Here is an 18,596-nt window from a genome sequence, read left to right as displayed (position 1 = left end):
GACATGCATGCAAGTTAGACTCAGACAGACTCAACGTATGCTTGCAAAAAATGAAATATTGCTGGTTGAATTTATTTTTTTGTAGAAAATGTGGCTAAACCATTTGCAGGAATGTAGTTCATGGTTCAGAAAAGCCATGAAATGCGGGTGTCAATCCAAAGGAACGCTCGGTAGGACGCTGTGGTTTCGTTTTCTGCAGGCTACACATAGGAGAAATATGAACATTTGGTTTTTCTTTTAAATGGAAACCAAGAGCCAAACGGTTTCAGTCACCTTCAGGCTCGTGCCCCCCCCCCAACAAACACTTTGGTAGTCGGAGTCTCGGTGATGGTTCTTCTTGCAGGGCGAGTGTTAACCTGACGGAGCGGACGGAACGCCCTCCATATCCACGGGAATTAATCACTGAGACTTGGAGATCTCTGCAGGCAGATGCCTGGCAAAGGTTACACGCGTGCAACCCAGTTTCATGATATGAGTGAATAGGAGTTTTACGTTTGAATGCAACCTGGCAGCGGGTTGCATTCAAAATGCACCGGACGGCATCGCTGCATCAGGACGCGCTCACTTCCATGAACGTTTTTTTTTTTTTTTTTTCTTCACATTTCCGCAACTTGCGTTTGCATATTCAAATAGTCGATGAATCAAATCGAAGACAAAAAATGTATAGCTGCAGCTCGTAACGTAAACACACAAGCGCTCCATCGCATAGACTTAATTAGCTGTAGTTGACTGACATGTTCAACATCCTTTTCCCGCTGCATCAGAAATGACTAATTGCATTCCAAAGGCAAGACGCACTCATGAATATATTTCAAAGTGAGCAGCAACACTGATTTGCATATCAAAATTAAAACAGGCAATTTGTCCACACTGTGTATGGCAAAACAAATGAATAAATTTTATTTTATTTTTTTAAAGTGGAATTTGTCCTCCGACCTCCTTCACCTTCAGTGACCTAAGGAAGAAATGTGGCGGTCGCAGGCGAGCCAAACGTGTGGATGCCCAGCCAAAGGGAGACCAGGGAGATGAAAGAGAGGTGAGGAAGGGCAGCGGCAGACAGACAGACAGACAGAGAGACAGACAGAGAGACAGAGAGGGTCCACAAATAGAAGAGTGACGTCCGCACCCGGTCACTCCTTCCATGAAATGTGGAGGTTTCCAATTCACGGGAGAGGGGGCCGTACGGCACTTCCAACGTACACACTTTTCCTACGTCGTCCACCGTTGACATTTGTGTATTTCTACATTCAAACTATGTTGACAGTGGAGAAAACCTACAAAAGTGAGAAGACTAATTTCCCTTGCTTTGAAAAAAAAAAATCATTTGGATGACTGAAGATACAAAATACAAAAATATCACCACCGACAATAAATCGAGACAAAGGCAGAGAAGCGACTTTATATAAAAAACACCTTTAATATTCCCAGCAGGCTTCTCGTATGAAAAAATAAATTAGGGCACCATTGAGCAGCATCATGTAGACAGCACAGGCATGGTGACTGTAAGGATCTGGGAAAAGGGGGAAAAAAGGTGGTCAGCATGTCAGTACATGTGTACGGATGAGGGTGATTGTTATGCAGTAGTACTATACAATACTATGTAATATAATACAATATAATGAGTTGCAAACAATGGAATGCAAAAATATGACAATATCATTATAATATATAATTCAAGCTGCAAGCAGCGTTAAAGGGGCCGAGCCTGCCGTGGCCGACACCCACCAATGTCGACCCCTTCCGACATGCAAAACAATTAAACTCATTAACAAGTTTTATTAAAAATCAAGGCCTTGTCTGTTTAATACTGAAGTTTCAAGCCTCCAAGATTTACAGTTCTTGACTTTTGCGTTTTTAAAAATTAGTTGAGTTTTTTTTTAAATTTCAATAACAAAGGGAAATGGGTCACTTCCGGTTTGTCGTGGACAAAAAAAGGGTTTCAAATTAGGTTCCAAGGCGAGGAAGGTGTGGGTTTTTGTCCTATGTGTCGAGAGGCAGAACTTTTTTCCATTTTCTCTTCATTTTATGAAATTTCTCACCAGTTCTGTCCTGCATGCAAACGTTGGTGAGGTTCGGATAATAAACGAATAATAAACACTACAAATAGGGCTGGGCAAGTTAACGCGTTATTATCTCGTTAACTCGTAGGGATGGGCGATATGTCGGCGTTTGCGTTACATCGTCATAAAATTCACCGCGGTAAGAATATATCATCTTGCGGTAATAACGATAAACTCGTGTTGATGACGCAATTACGTGCGCAACCCACTTGCTCTATTAGGACGTAAATGTACCGCGATCTATCCATATATCACGTTCGACCGTGATGTAGAGGTTTGTCCCAATGGAGTTGCCGTATCGGCAGTCACTTCCGCCTGGAACGATTCTGCACCCGGACTAATTCTGAGGCTGTGTCTCAATTCAGGTTCTGCGCCCTTGAAGTGCGCATTTTGGACGGAAGTTGCGTCATAGCACTGCGCAAACGCTTGTCCCAATTCCCGAGGGTGCTTAGGATGCTCAAAATGCGCCCTCGGAAATACACACTCGTTTTAGCCGATTCCAAGGATACACCGCTACTATCCTTCGCGCACTTGGGTATCCCATGGTGCTTTGCGTGCTGCTGCAAAGCATCGTGGGATCCTGGGAAGTCAGCTGAAATTAGCGGCATGTACTGGTTAAGACACGACATATAAATCTAAATATTGAAGTTTCACATAAAGTATCCAGTTTTTAACGTAGGATTTTATTTATTTGATCATCCAACGGCATCGTTAGATGGCGAACCAATGGTTAGCTTGATACTATAAAAACGTCACTTCCGGGGTTGGCCAGCAGGGGGCAACGGCGGCGACGAAACGAGGAAATACTCCGAAGGCTAGACCATCCCGGGTGGTTACCGGGGAGGCGGGGTTTGGTCCGTCCTTCTAGGCTGAACGCTTCCTTCAGACGGAGGACACTCGGTCTCAAGGGTGCAGAACCTGAATTGAGACACAGCCCATATATCACGTTCGACCGCGATGTAGAGGTTTGTCCCAATGGAGTTGCCGTATCGGCAGTCACTTCCGCCAGGAACGATTCTGCACCTGGACTAATTGTGTACCTACACCGGCAGCTCATGTGTCGCACAATAACAAGCACGGGGCTGATAGCGTAGCAACCGCGCTCGAGAATCCATCGTGGATTGTGTGCAAAGTGAAAATAAACACCACGGAAACGATTTGCAAACATCCTGTTTTACTTTTTATTTATTTCCTTTTGGGTCGGCGGACCGGGATGTTGAGGCAGGAAACGCAAAAATGTTAGCGAACTTTTACTGGCACAACTCCGAGTCAATTTTAGCATGGACCTTTTCAGGCTTTGTGTTCTAAAGGAACTCGAAACAGAGGTTGAACTCTTTCAAGAGCGATCTTTCTTTCTGTTTTCTGTGGCGCTTGTTTTTAGCGAGCTACTGCAAGGAATAAACTTGCGGCGCCACACTAGGCCGGGCTTAGGTACTACATCGTTTTCAGTCCTTTCGATAAATGCCAGAAATTATTGTGATAAAACTTTTAGTCCATATCGGCCATCCCTGGCTGTGAGTTTCTAATGTTTATATTTGTGAGCGCACTTCTTTAACACCTGGGTGTGTGTGTCACTGTGGGTTGTAGCCACAACGCTATTTAATGACATTCACCTGTGCGCCTCGCATGGCTTGGTGTGGTGGGGTGAGCGTCAGAGGTCATTGTGATAAAGAATAAAGTAAATAAAAAAGAACCTTGAAGCAAGACTGGAATTATTTTTGCATGCGCGTCGACAATTACTCCTTCGTTCAGCCCACCGCGGCTTATTTATTTATTGATCGCCAGTTAGCCGCAATACGTGCATTTATTTTGTAAAAGTGTGTTGCTGGCTTCTGCGGAACCAGAAACGAAAAGACTTCGTTCATATGGTAGAACATTAAAATAAAAGTGCACTATACACTTCTTTTAAATTCATTATTGTATTTTGCGTATACATTGTGATTAATCGTGATTAATCAGGGAAAATCATGCGATTAATTGCGATTCAAATTTTTAATCGTTGCCCAGCCCTAATTACAAATAGAATTGGATCTTTGCCCTGGCGATAGACCTGCTCTGTTCCAGAGCTGCTCTTATCACTGGGCGCAGTCCCTAATTATGCTATTCATTAAAACCAGTCAACAGGGAACCGACTGACTCCAGAGGCATTCCTGTCTATTGCGAAAGGTAGAATCCTGTCTACTATAACACTGTCGCAACACGTATTCCAATCCACGTGGTACCTGGGTGTTGCTGTTGTACTGGGCCACGCTGCTCTGCTGCTCAACGAGGAAGGGATGGAAGACATCCAAGTGGTAAAGCGACGGCCGGGCCGACAGCACCAGCCGGTCCTCACCGACATCCAGAACCAGAGAGCGGGACGACGCCTGAGCCAGGGAGAGAGAGAGAGAGAGGGAGAGAGAGAGAGAGAGAGAGAGAGAGAGAGGTGTTTTAGAGCCAGATCCAAGCTTGAAAAAGCACCAGCATCTTAACTCAGCCAGTGATAGTTACCCAAAAAATTAACAACTGCCTTGTGTAATATTTGGCCTGTTTTATGATTTTCATATTGGTAAAAGTTTAACATACAGCCCATAAATACATTAATAAAAGGGTCTTGCTCCCAGTTAGCTGCCATCTTGCACCACCATATTTCTAAGGAAGCCTGGTGTGGACAATCCAGCTGCCTGTCAGCGCTTTGCGTATTTAGAGTGAACGCTGGCGTCCTCAAACAAACCAACCAAGAAGAAGAAGAAGGTTGACATGGTATCCAGGTTTGGGTGCGCAGGCCACTGTAGTTCACTGGCAAGCTCAGGAGAGGGAGGATGAGTCAGTGAGCGCTGCAATCTAAAATGTAACCACTTGATGTCGCTGTTCTTCCTTCAAAATGTCCAAACATTCGACCCTGGACCTTTAAACCGTCTGTTTTGATTTGTATTTCTAATTTATATATAATAGTTTCTTTTCAAAGAGCACTCGAACGTGCTTTAACGCCAGGAGCAGGTAAAACGCTGCAGCTCAGGAGATTCAGTGAAGCCAAAACGAACTTCTCGACCCGACTTTGAAGGGCAGGAAATGGAAAACGGGAAATATCCAGGAAATTCGCCCACAGTTCAGATCGCTGTCGTGGCTATTGGTGGTAAAATGTTTTCTGACACTTATGAATTTTTACAAAGGTTGTGACTTGATGAAAAAATTATTATTAAATATATTATAAGGCATAATTATATTATATTTTGTTTAGTATTAAATTTAGTGTCTTGCTTTAAATGCAGAAGTTGGTGCTCTTTGCTTTCTAGAAACATGCTTTCTTTTATGTGCCATAGTGAAAGCAGACCAGTTTATCCTGTCATGTCAATAAAGTTACACAACAATAACAGAGGGCAGCAGTCGCTGTGGGACCACGATGAGAGTCCATACCACCGTCCCTGGAATGAACACGTAGACGGGAGGGTTTTTGTACTGTGTGTGTGTGTGTGTGTGTGTGTGTGTGTGTGTGTGTGTGTGTGTGTGTGTGTCTCACCACGCCGGGAAGTTTTATTTCTGCAATGAGGTACTCGGGGTCGCCAGCAGGGGGCTCTACAAGCAAACTGAACTCAGGTCTGTGGGGGAGGAGGGAGAGGAGGAGGAGTGAGACAGCAGCAAGTGAAAAGAGGAAGCACTCAGCAGGTGAGACATTCTTGCAGCAGTTCATCATGCTTTCATTCGTTATGTTTTACTCTTGTTATTTTTCTTGCTTTTTAATTTAATTTACTGTATGCACCAAAAGGCACTTTTAAATTTGGTTGTACTGTAGAATATAGGACAATACAGGAATTCAATACAAATTCAATTCAGTTCAGGGGTTAAAGAATCTTGAAGTGTTCACCTTTTGGCTTCAGCCGTCGTGACCGCGGAGCTCTCGCTGCATCAGAAAAAAAAAGAAAGGACATATACACGCATTCAGGGTGAACACAGTAAACACACTGTTCACGCAACACAACCAAGGGGCGCTATGGCAACAGCATTTCACAACAGACACACTCTCATAACAGGAAGAGAAGAGAACAAAAGAAGAAGACAGACAAGACCAGGCATGGGCAAAGCTGCGGCCCAGGGCCCGTATTTGGGCCCCGTTAAGCTTTTTAATCCGGCTTGCAGAAGTTGAAGGAATGATATTAATAGTAAGCAAGTCATAAAATAGCTTTATTTCATCCATTTTTTTTAAGAGTCATTACAACAAGGAGCTGCGCTTCTACTCACTCCTTTTTGAATAGGTCACTTTTTCTGTTTTATTAACTTTGCTTCCCAGCAGAGGATGCATTTCCTGCGGCAGTTAAAGAAATTTAACATGCCAATGACAATATTGGTGCAGTTCTATACTGCCATTATCGAGTCCATCCTCACATCCTCCATCAGCATGTGGTACGCTGCAGCCACTGCCAAGGACAAGCGCAGACTGCAGCGTATCAACCGCGCAGCTGAGAAGATGATTGGATGCAACCTCCCACCCCCCTACACGACCTGTACGCCTCCCGGACAGTGATTTCGTAAAGTCTGCCATTTACTCTCAACTCCCGCACCGGCAACCTGAGGAAGTGAGGCTCAGCAGCGACCGTTTTTTTCCCGCGGTATGCGGGAAATACGAGGAAGCGAGCAGCGAGAGACACAGATCTACAAAGCTTTCAGTGCGGGCAATCGTGTGTCGCTGCAGGGTATGCAGGGGCCAGAAATCAAATACAAAGGCCAGAAAATGAGTATAATAGGTCACCTTTAACCAAGTCAATACTGCGGCTCGCCCCCTCCCTCCATGCCATGTATGCTAACCCAGGTGTGCCAACGCCACAAACCAACTGGCGCCCTTGTCTGTCCTCGCCTGCTGTCCTGTCGGACTCTGATTGGCAGGAGTCCTGCTCCCAAGCCTCGACACCGCACCGTGTGTCGCTGAGCCATGGACTCAACACACTGACTCAACACACTGGAATTGGTTTTGTAAAGCAGACTACCTGTTGTAGCGGCCAAGCGCTGGATTTCATTCATTCATCTTCCATACCCGCTTAGTCCCAAGCTCAGGGTCACGGGGGTCTGCTGGAGCCTATCCCAGCTGTCTTAGGGCGAAGGCAGGGTGACACCCTGGACAAGTCGCCAGTTCATCGCAGGGCCACATAGAAACAAACAACCATTCACACGCACATACACACCTATGGACAATTTAGAGTGTTCAATTGACCTCACATGCATGTTTTTGGAGTGTGGGAGGAAGCCGGAGAACCCGGAGAGAACCCACGCAGACACAGGGAGAACATGCAAACTCCACACAGAAAGGTCCCAGGTCCGGGCGCCGGAATCGAACCCACAACCTTCTTGCTGTGAGGCGGCAGCGCTAACCACTGCGCCACCGTGTCGCCCAGCGCTGGATTTATTTTGTCATTTGTTTTGGCTTTCGTGAGTGCTTTGTTTTGATAGCAATATTTATGTTAGGGGCTTGAGGGTGTAGGTGTGCGGTTTCTGTAATTTTGGTTTATGGATTATACAGCAAGGCTTTCTTTTCCCATTTTTGGCATTTTTTGCTGTGGATAGATAGCGCTTGTTTTTTTTTTAAGAGTCTCTTTTTGGTGATAATCATTGATGACGGTTCGGAAAACGCAGCGAACATGAACAGTTTAACTGGACCTGGTGTGAAAGAGGAGACACGCGAAGCTCGTCAAGTCCTGCTTAACGTGAAACAGATTCTCCTTGAAACAAATTCTTGAAACACAATGCTGCGGAACTGTGGAAGTGCATTCTAATCCAACAGCCCAGATGTGGGATGTTGGATTAGAATGCACTTCCACACTGACCTTTTCCGCTGATTTCAATTTCAATTCTAATTTTTGATTCAGCAGCGTTAATGACAAGAGGATTACTACTATTACGGTATCTTATAGTACCTATATTCAAATTTAATTAAAAAAAAAAATGTAGACTTGGCGTAGAACACAGGTGTCAAATTCTGGCCCGAGAGGCAATATCAAATGACTGCTAGCACATGTACCGCTAATACTACAAATCCCAGAATGCTTGGCTGGTTATTTGGCAGACTATTTACTTTAACAGACTGTCAAGAACATTTACTTTATTTGTCTTGCTACTCCATGGCAGGGGCTGGAATGGTTGCACATTCAATGAAGGATATTATTATTATTATTATTTTAAGAGTCATTACAACAAGGCAGCCACTGCCAAGGACAAGCGCAGACTGCAGCGTATCACCCGGTGATTGGATGCACCCTCCCACCCCCCTACACGACCTGTACGCCTCCCGGACAGTGAGACGCGCAGGCAGGATAACAGCAGGCCCATCCGGCTCATGGACTGTCTGTGCCCCTTCGCTCTGGCAGAAGGCTTGAGGTCCATCAGGACCAGAACCTCCCGCCACAAGAACAGCTTCTTTCCGTCCGCAACTGCTCTGATGAACGGTTCTCGGGTCCCTCCGACCCCTCCACCCATAGACAATATGCACTCCATCAACTCTCTACCCTGCACTCACTCGTGAATTCCAATTGTAACTTATCCGAAGTGTATATACTGTATAGCTGACTTCCTTCTGTATATTTTTAAAAATATTTTTAGTATAGTTACTGCCCTCTTTTTTTTGTTCTGCTGTCCTCTAACGCACCATCCACGCCACAACAAATTCCTTGTAAGTGCTACACCTACTTGGCAAAAAACGCGTTTCTGATTCTGATTTCTGATTCTAAAATTTCCTTCCATGTGATTGTGATATTACGTTATTGCTATATGATGTTCAGGAACTGTTTAATAGCAGTTAGGAAGCCCTGTCAAATTTGCAGATTCCAAATAAACTAAAGAAAAAAAAGCTTCCGTTCACTTTCACTTGGCATTCAAGCCATGATGTTTCCACTATAACATAATTCTTCTCCTCCGAGGTGGGTCACTAAAACACTGCATCCATCTGCTCCTGCCCCTCCCCTCCCCTTACCTCCCATACCCATAGTCAATAACTTGTGGAGCGTGAATCTGCAACTGCTTCAGTTTTAAGGTTGATTACTTTGCCAGAACATGTGAAGGATCAATCAGCTGCACTTCAGCGACTCCCAAACGGAGCCAGCTGTGATTTCAGACCCTTTTCCGCTGTGGAGCCCCACGGGGAAAAAGACCGGGAAAAACTCTCCTCCCTCTCGGAGCTCTCGTCCGAGCCAAAGTAGTTTGGCGTTACTTTGCTCATGGACAGCAATAATAACACTTCTCTCACCCCCCCCGCATTTTTACAGCAGTCGGTCACACCTTCATTTGCTTCCAGAGAAACGGCCGCAGGTCACTTCAGTGACTGGTGATGAATTCAAGAGAGAGGAGATCATGAGGGAGGGCGGGGCGGGGCGGGGCGGGCGTGGCATGGCAGGGGCTGGAATGGTTGCACATTCAATGAAGGATATTATTATTATTATTATTATTATTATTATTATTATTATTATTATAGTCAATTGGTTTATTATTGCTATTTTATGTTTAAACTTATTATTAGCCTGTGGACAAATGTTGCTGTTGAAATTTAAATCAGAAGGCTGCAAATAAAAAAAAGAGGCATACAGTTTTATTTACATTGTATTCATTTCGATTTGTCTTTTTTTAATTTGAAACTCAATTTTGCATGTGTGCAACATAAAATTATTTATTTTATAGTAAGTGTCGCTTGTTCCATATTGTCCGTTATATCTGGAGGAAGATTTTTTTTCAGTCAATATCGACGCTGGCCTGAGACTCTGTGCAAATGTTTTCAATTTTGGCCCCACTGTGTGTGAAATGCACATCAATCATTCTAATATACATATACATATGTATTAAAAAAAAAAAAAATCAACAGCATCTTCTATGACCAGGCAGTGCATTCAGACAGACAGGCAGGCAGGCAGGCAGGCAGACAGACAGACAAGCAGACAGACGTACCCCGTCTGTAGCTCTTGAATCACCGGCTTGCTTTTCGTCCGGATGTTCTGCTCACCGAGCGTCCCCAAAAACTTTCGGTTCTTCAGCACTTTCCAGTCTGCGGATGCAAATCAATAAATGAATTAACCACTGCGAGCCAGATACAGCTAGTTTCCAGAAGCAAAACTAAAAAATAAGGACTCACAGCGTTGCTTCAACGCTTACCTCTACTCAGCTCCAGACTGTATTTGTTCTCCAAGCCCTCGAGGGAGACCAGGATGACGACCTGCTGGAACACGGGGTCCTTCTGCAGGAGACAGACGCATCTCAAGTAGTCACTTTGGGTTTTGCTAAACAAGGAGAGCAGCTCTGCCAAGTGGCCTTTCAGTTTATCTTTTACATCAGAATCAGAATCAGAATCAGAAACACGTTTATTGCCAAGTAGGTTTGGCACTTACAAGGAATTTGTTGTGGTGTGGTTGGTGCTTTGGAGGACAGCGGAACAAAAAAGAGGGCAATAACTATACTAAAATATTTAAAAATATACAGAAAGATTTAAAGACATACAGAAGTATTTAAAAATATACATAAAATGACACACGATTCAATTTAATTCAATTTAATAATTTTCAATACTTTATTTACTCGACATGGTAGAAAGTGGGCCAGCGTTTTTATTTTTCGTGAAGCAAATTTGAGACGACTTCATGATGAAGGAAAAAAAAATGTGTCTCCTGAGTTTACCACTGGAGAACCACTGGTAAACTGCTGTTGGAATTGTTGAATGTTTAGAAAAAGAATTCATATGAACGCACGAGCAGTTAAAAGTGCGAACCTTCATCCAACTTTCCAACCATTGGCTTCTACCATTGATAATAGCAAATAGGATTTAGTGTTGTTTAAGTACAGGATCAACCCCCTTCCTGCAACCCACAGTGACACACCTGGCACTTTTGGAAGAACTCCTGGTTGATGACCACGTCGTACGCCGTGCAGCCCTGAGAGTCTGGGGGGGGGCAGAGAGTTGAGAGAAGGTTTTGAAGAAAACAAAGGGTATATATGCACTATCTGACAATTAGCTATGCAAATTTACGCAATAATTGTATATTGTTGCCAGTTGCCTCCTCTACTCCTCTCTCTTTATCCCTCTCATCATCCCCCCCCCCCCCCCGCCCACCACCACCACCACCACCACACACACACACACACACACACACACACACACACACACACACACACACACACACTCATTTCCCCTTTCTACATTCTTCTCACCCATCTATCTATCCCTCCCTCATCCGGTCATGGCCAGAATGTCACCAAGAATATTATAATAAAACCACTCAAGAGGAAGCTCCTGAAACGACCCGTGTGGCTCACACTCTCAAGATCATTATGGCCAGACCGGACAAAGGGGGGGAAAAAAAAAAAGAAAAAAGAAAAAAAAGAAAAGGAAACGGGGGGAAAGAAAAATGAAAGAATTCATTTTTGGAGTGGAGTTTTCAATATCTTTTTATTTTTTTTTTTTCCCCCCACTTGGAAGTTAAAAGCATTCCGACAACTGAGAAGTGTGACGCCCCCACACACCCACGCCCTAAAGAATAATGTGTTTTGGGGAGTTCTAGTGTTTAGAGTGTGACATCCCAAAGGGGGGAGACAACTCATTTACAGGAAGGGGGTTTGACCCCGCAGGGCCATGAAATAGATGTCAACTTGAGGGAAACTTTTCTCAGTCATGCGTTTGTGTTTTATCCAAGCTTGACTGATTCAGTCAAATTTCTCCCGGAGATCAATAAAGTATCCATCTCTCTATCTATCTCTCTCTCTCTCTATCTCTCCGTTTAGCAAAAAATTTACAAAAAAAAGCTAATGTTCACTTCAGATGCCTTGGGTGAAAATTCTGTGGAAGCGGCCAATAAAGCACCGCGAGACAGCGACAGCGACCTTTGTTCAGGGAGGGGTCAGGGAGTGTTTTGGCCTGGCGCCACCTACTGTTGTCCACCTCGGTGTGCGGCTCGCCGAGGCTCATGGGCACCCGGTAGCCGCTTGGGTCGTCCGACTGCAGCAGCTCCAGCAGCTCCTCCCTGGAGATGTGCGGCGGGTGAGGGACGGAGTTGGACTGGCAGATGTTGACGAAGACCTTCTGCTTGTCGGGCTCGGAGACGGTCTTCACGCACATGCCTGGGGGTCCAATTTTATTTTCTCTTTTTTCGCGTTTTTTTTTTTATTTTATTTTATTTTATTTTGTTTTTTTTGAAACTCATAGAGTGCAGTTGCTCACCGGGCTGTGGTTGGATTTTTTTGAAGTCTGGCTTTTCAGTCGGCACGTTTCCCATCGTCTACGCAACACAAACAAAAAGCTTGTTGACGTCTCAACCTCAACAGAATGAGAAGCTTTTGCGATGTCGATTACAGGGGTCACCAACACGGTGCCCGCGGCCAAGGGCCACATGACATCCATCTTAAAAAAAAAAAATAGCACAACTTGTTGAGCTGCATCTAGAATTCGGTCTTACACAAGGTTGTTAAGTCTGTGCTGGTAATTACTGAGAACCCGCTATTAACGGGATCAGCGTCTTCACGTCGATCACTACCATTAATAAAAATAATAATAATGTATAACTGAGAAGAAGAGTGTGTTACTTCAGGAGGAGAGTTTAGCAAACTGGTTGCCATTCAAATGACTCAGGACCATGGAGTAGTTCTCAGGTTCAACAAGGATGGTGACCACTGGTCGATGGTTCCTCAGAAGTTATTACCCTGAGCACATTTATCTCCAGAAAACAGCCTTTTCAAGATTTTTTTTTTTTTTAAATGTTTTTACAGTCGCCACACTAACTCTCTAACAGTAAATCACAGGGTAGGAACAACAAAATATTACATATAAATAAATAGATATGTATATTAAACATACAACATGAATCAGAAATCTTCACTCTGGTCACTCCAGCAACTTAAACTAATGTGAGAGAAGCAAAGCGAGGAGCAATAAACGGCACTAGATTGTTTTTAAGGCCTGTGTTTACTCATTTACAGGCTTGCCCTGATTTACAGCAGCAGTGTGCAAACTTTGTGGGTTCGCCACGTAAACGGAGGGAGTGTCTATCAGTGCTTATCTGTGAACTGATGGCTTCCTCCTGCCAAATCAGGGCTGTGGAGCCTGCAGTGGGTGGATGCCACCGAGTACAGAACTAATCAACATCCACTTATGCCTGCAGCTATCAGAAAGTGATTACAACTAAGAGTAATTTACCTTACTTTATTTACCTGCTCTGACCTGGTCAGTGTTACATGTGATGCTAAATGCTTTTGTTGCCTGGATTTACTGTGACTCCAAATGTTGCTGCAGTTAAATATACATTATAATTATTATCATTATTATTATTATCATTATTATTATTATTATCGTTATTGGGATTTTTCCTTTATTACAGACACATTTTTGAGATGTGATTTTTGTACCTAAATGTACAGTCGTGGTCAGAGGTTTACACACACGACATGTTCCTACACTAAGTCTCATGCTAAGTTCAAGCTACACACTTGTATCATGACTAAACTAGCACCCAGGAAGCCCTGGGATTCATGCTTTTGGGACATAAAAAGAAAAGGGAAAAAATTCCTCATCATTTGAGATTTATTGATATTTCTTTGCAGAACACTGCTTTTTTTCTTACTGGGTCATAAGCTTACATGCACCCACTTGTCTGGCCTGTTTAACAGTAAATTAGTTGAAATCAGGTTGTGCAATCATTCATCAATCGATTCATGGAAGCATCCCTTGAGTCTGGTGTTCATTCATGTTGTTTAAAAGCCAAGGTGTAGAAATTATGGGGGTTTAAAAGCAGCTTGACTTTACACACACTGCATTTCGACTTGAGACTTGCAATGGAAGAGTCAAGATAGTACAGCCTCGACATCAGGGAGCGAGTTGTTGCCTCGCGTCGTCGTCGTTAGCTCGTCTCTTGGAACCATTTCAAGGCAGCTTGATGTACCGAGGGCATCTTTTCAGACAATTGTCCACAAATACAAGCACCTCGGGAGAACAGCTGCAATGCCAAAGGCTGGAAGGAAAAGGAAATTGACATCCAGAGATGAAAAGCTTTTGGTCAGAGATGTGAAAATTAACTCCCAAGACCACCAAGAAAGCCGTCTGCAAATGATCTTCTGGAGTTCTCCAGTTCCTGACACTGCAAAGCAACACCACAACATGAGACTTCCTCCACCGTGCTTGACCGTCGGGGTGGTATTGTTGGGATAAAAGGCTTCACCCTTTCGAGGGAAAACGTATTGCTGTTCATGAGGCCCAAACGCTTCTTTCATTTGTTCCTGAGGCAGCCAATTCATTGCACTGGCTTCCTTGGTGGTCCTGGAGTAAATTTAATGTTTCCTTCCAGACCGTGGCATTACAGCTGTTCTCCCAAGGTGCCTGTACTTGTGGACAATTGTCTGAAAAGATGCTGTTTGTACATTAAGCTGAAGCTTCAAATGGTCCCAAGGGGCGAGCCTGACTTACGCAAGGCAACAATTCGCTCCCTGATGCCATGGCTGTAATGTAAACAACATGAATGAACACCAGACTCAAGGGATGCTTCCATGAATCGATTGATGAATGATTGCACAACCTTATTTCAACTAATTTACTGTTAAACAGGCCAGACAAGTGGGTGTATGTAAGCTTATGACCCAGTAAAAAAAAAAAAAAAAAAGCAGTGTTCTACAAAGAAATATCAATAAATCTCAAATGACAAGGAATTTTTGCCTTTTCTTTTTATTTCTCAAAAGCATGAATCCCAGTTGCTTGAACTTCCCATGAGATTTAGTGTAGGGACATGCAGTGTATGTAAACTTCTGACCACGACGCTCGCTTCAGTCTTCCTCAGAAGGTCCTGTAACCCACCTTTCAGATTTTGACAGGTGGGTTACACCTCTGCACACACGACACCGCCAACCCCCCGGTGACCTTCTGAGGACGACGGAAGCGACCGTCGAAACATGTGAAGGCACGAAAATCACATCTCAAAATAGTCGTGCGTCTGTCATAAAATAATGTCATAAGAATATATATATCTCATGAAGACACGGTGAACCTCATTCAGTTCGTTAAATAGAGCCTGCTGTTAAATATAGGGTCACCCAGGGCTTCTCTGTGAGGTCTGCTACATATTAAGAGGTCTTTGCTGCACTATATATGTTGATGGACTGTTGACATGTGGCAATAATCAGTGCGGCTTCAGTGTCATTTAACACAACATAGATTATTATGACATCCAAACCCGCTAAACTCCAGGCAGAGACATTAGCTTAGAACTTAACTAAACCAACGGTGGCTTTCATTGACAAATGGCAAACATCATTAGATACGTCATTTAAAAATACAAAAGAAAATGACACAACACAAGTCTCACCTGCAGAAGCAGCTGCTGATAGAGTTCCTCCTGCTTCTGGAACTCCAGCTCGGAGTTGAGGAGCGATGAGTCTGTCGCCATGGCTGCGGGCGGAGACGGCACACGGATCTGTCTCACCAGCGTCGTTATTGAGGGGTAAAAGAGATTATTACACTACTTGTAATGCACAGGGTCTTTGTGTATCATTGTTAACTCTGCTCCACTCTGAATTAACACAAAATCAGAGGTCGGAAGCAACTAAGTCCCAAAATTCCATCACTGAACTTTGCAGGTAGTTGTGTATTTTTTTTTCAGACAACTTTTTTTTTTACTTTTACTCCCTACATATATATATATATATATATATATATATACGTATATATATATATATATATATATACGTATATATATATATATATATATATACGTATATATATATATATATATATACGTATATATATATATATATATATACACGTATATATATATATATATATATATATGTATATATATATATATATATATATATATATATATATATATATATATATATACACATATATATACATATATATACATATATATACATATATATACATATACATATATATACATATATATACATATATATATATATATATATATATATATATATATACATATATATACATATATATACATATACATATATATACATATATATATACATATATATATATATATGTATATATATATATATATATATACATATATACATATATATATATAAAAGTGTTAAAAAATATACACATTTTGTTCAAAGCAATGAGTTGTTGTTGCTTAAAGTGGAACTATTTGAACTCTGCTGTTGTGTAGTTTAATATAAAAGTGGATTATGGATTCAGAGGGAGATTATTTCACAGTACCTAAACTATAGGGTCAATCAATTAGCCACAACGTTTTCATTTTTTCTAAATTGTCAACAAATGTATTATTCCAAATTATTATTATTATTATTATTATTATTATTATTATTATTATTATTATTTACTTAGGTAAGTTTCAGAACCTGTACTTTCTTACTTTTACTTGAGTAAAGGAGTTGAATCAGTGCTTTTACCAGAGCTTTTTGTTTACACACAGATACACAAGTATCTACTCTTACTTAAGTACAGAATGTAAATACTTTGCCACCTCCGCACACAATTAAGGGGGGAAGGGGGTGTTGCCCAACAAAGATCCAGCTGACTTAAAAACCTAGGGAATTGAAGTTAGAAATGCAAATGAGACAGAGGTCCGAGGCTTAGTCTGACATAATAAGAAGCCAGTGTACTGGTGCCTTCACATGTTATTAGTGAATTGCGACACCCCGCAAACTTTAAACATTATAAAAGCAACAGGAGCTACTAGCGCTAGTGCTACTTTTACTACTTGAAGTCCGTAACATTTATAATCAAGTCACATTAAGAAAAAAAAAAGAAAAAAGAAGAAGAAGAAAAAAAAGGAAGCTTAATATGTAAACTCCTACCGTTCACTCCTGGCACCAGAGCAAACACAACTGATGTTTTGACGGGGAAAACCCGAGCAAGAGCCGAGGGAAACGCACTGTTGGACAGAATAAATGGACAACGCAGAATGAGCGGACTACCGAACAGAAACACTGCAGACTGGACGTGTCAGGTCAACATGGATGCTTTGACGTCTTACTGTTACAGTACAATTACAGTTATACGGTATAATTTTGTTGCGATAGATGGTTGACCGACAGTGGGGTACAGCAACCTTCAACTAAGCTAACGTTTGCTTGAGCTAGCGGAAACGGTCGTCTTGGTAACTTGGTATCTCTCACGTTAGCTTAGCTTTAGCATCTAGCAGTGTTGCTATCTGGTTACGCAGTGTTAACGTTTCATCGTTAGGGATTCTTTTGACAGTCAGATATGTGTGTTGCCTCGAGGGTTCATTCTCTCAATGGAAATAAAGTTTACCTTCACACTGCTGTCAGTTGCAGCTGCAAGATGTCACCCCGTGTCTTACCCCGTTGAGGAACCTACCAAAATAAAAGCTTGTTTCGCTTAGTAATGAGAAGACCACTTCTGATTTTTATACACATGGAACTCAGAACAGATTCGAAAGTTTGAATATATGTTGTAGATATCTGCAAATTGAAAGGACAAAAATTCAAATGAAAATATGCCAGTAAAATGTATTAAATGCACTTGCATTAGTATTTGTCGTTATTGTTATAAAATAATTGTTCCAAATTTTAAAGTCTAACTATTTTTTCCAATTGATTCTAACGCTTTCTCTTGATTTTTGATTTATTTATTGTTTCCGCAGATCTGACTTTGACTTAACTTTGATCTGAGAATTCTGAGTTTCTCAGATTCTTCAGGTTTAGCTTGAATTTTCAGAAAATCAAATACATTTTTATTTTATTTGTACATTTTATTCTTTGGGAATAAAATGTGCATTTTTGATACGTGGAATAAAACTGAGCTCAGTGTCAAACATCACAATCAGATTTTTTTTTTTAACACCTTGTGAGGGTTGTCATTTTGATGAGGAAAAAAAAATCTCTGACCTTCAGGAACAATGACTAAGCCTCTGTTTTGTCGTGGTTGATCTGTAGGAAATTTGCTGCCAGCCTTGATGTCCAGACTGCAGTTAAAAAAAAGCAGAGTGTTGTCAGGTTACACAGCAATGTACAGTTGCTAATCAGGCGTCAAAGCATAACTATGAAAGTTGATGCAGTGCCACCTAATGATGTTCCCAAGGGGGAGCATGCAAAGATCGAGAAGAACTGGGCCTGAAATTGACCCTTGGGGATCCCACACTTCATCTCATGGGTTTCTGAGGAACATGTATGCAAACTTACAACAAAGTGTGGATCAGAGAGATAAGACTAGCTATATACAGTTTCAGAGAGGCCCACCAGGCCCAAGGAAACAGCAGTCTTTATTATGGTTCCAAAGGTTAAGTTGAAGTCATAAAGTGAAATTATCCCTGTCTCAGTCGATGGAATGCTGGGGTTGGAACAGCCTGGCAGGAAACAAGGGGACAACCAGGATGCAGATGGGTTGGATGGAGACAGATTGGTTGACCCTGTCCGGAACTAAATACTATCCACCAAGACAAGACAGGCCAAGGCCCTTGTGCTGAATATGAAAAACAATGGTGCAGAGCTGCAGCCTCACAGCAATCACTGGGTTTGAATCCCTGGCCAGCTACTCAGGATCTTCTCCTACTCAGGAAGTAGGAAGTAGGCTTCCTCTGGGCACTCCCGCTTTCC

General features: G+C 42.3%; 1 protein-coding gene across 3 annotated transcripts in view; it reads right to left on the bottom strand.

Moving 5' to 3' along the window:
- Positions 1 to 1,396: 1,396 nt before the first annotated feature.
- pih1d1 (PIH1 domain containing 1) overlaps positions 1,397 to 18,596 on the bottom strand; it is an 88,194-nt gene continuing 70,994 nt past the window's right edge. The window contains exons 1-12 of one of the 3 annotated variants that reach the window (XM_076032476.1): positions 17,293 to 17,312; positions 16,836 to 16,912; positions 15,350 to 15,457; positions 12,223 to 12,280; positions 11,934 to 12,122; positions 10,886 to 10,947; positions 10,167 to 10,248; positions 9,963 to 10,059; positions 5,905 to 5,940; positions 5,560 to 5,638; positions 4,283 to 4,426; positions 1,397 to 1,510 (exon numbers count right to left, since the gene is read on the bottom strand). In XM_076032476.1, coding sequence (XP_075888591.1) covers positions 1,475 to 1,510; positions 4,283 to 4,426; positions 5,560 to 5,638; positions 5,905 to 5,940; positions 9,963 to 10,059; positions 10,167 to 10,248; positions 10,886 to 10,947; positions 11,934 to 12,122; positions 12,223 to 12,280; positions 15,350 to 15,430 — 864 coding nt within the window. In that variant the 5' untranslated portion in view covers positions 15,431 to 15,457; positions 16,836 to 16,912; positions 17,293 to 17,312 and the 3' untranslated portion in view covers positions 1,397 to 1,474. The other 2 variants (XM_076032478.1, XM_076032477.1) reach the window with 2 other exon arrangements.

The sequence above is a fragment of the Nelusetta ayraudi genome, unplaced genomic scaffold (genome assembly GCF_046127955.1).
Source record: "Nelusetta ayraudi isolate G7.1 ecotype Tasmania unplaced genomic scaffold, CSIRO-AGI_Nayr_v1 ptg000034l, whole genome shotgun sequence".
Classification (NCBI taxonomy): Eukaryota; Metazoa; Chordata; class Actinopteri; order Tetraodontiformes; family Monacanthidae; genus Nelusetta; species Nelusetta ayraudi.
The sequence above is the reverse complement of the archived record's forward strand: the minus strand, read 5'-3'. Positions and strand labels throughout refer to the sequence as shown.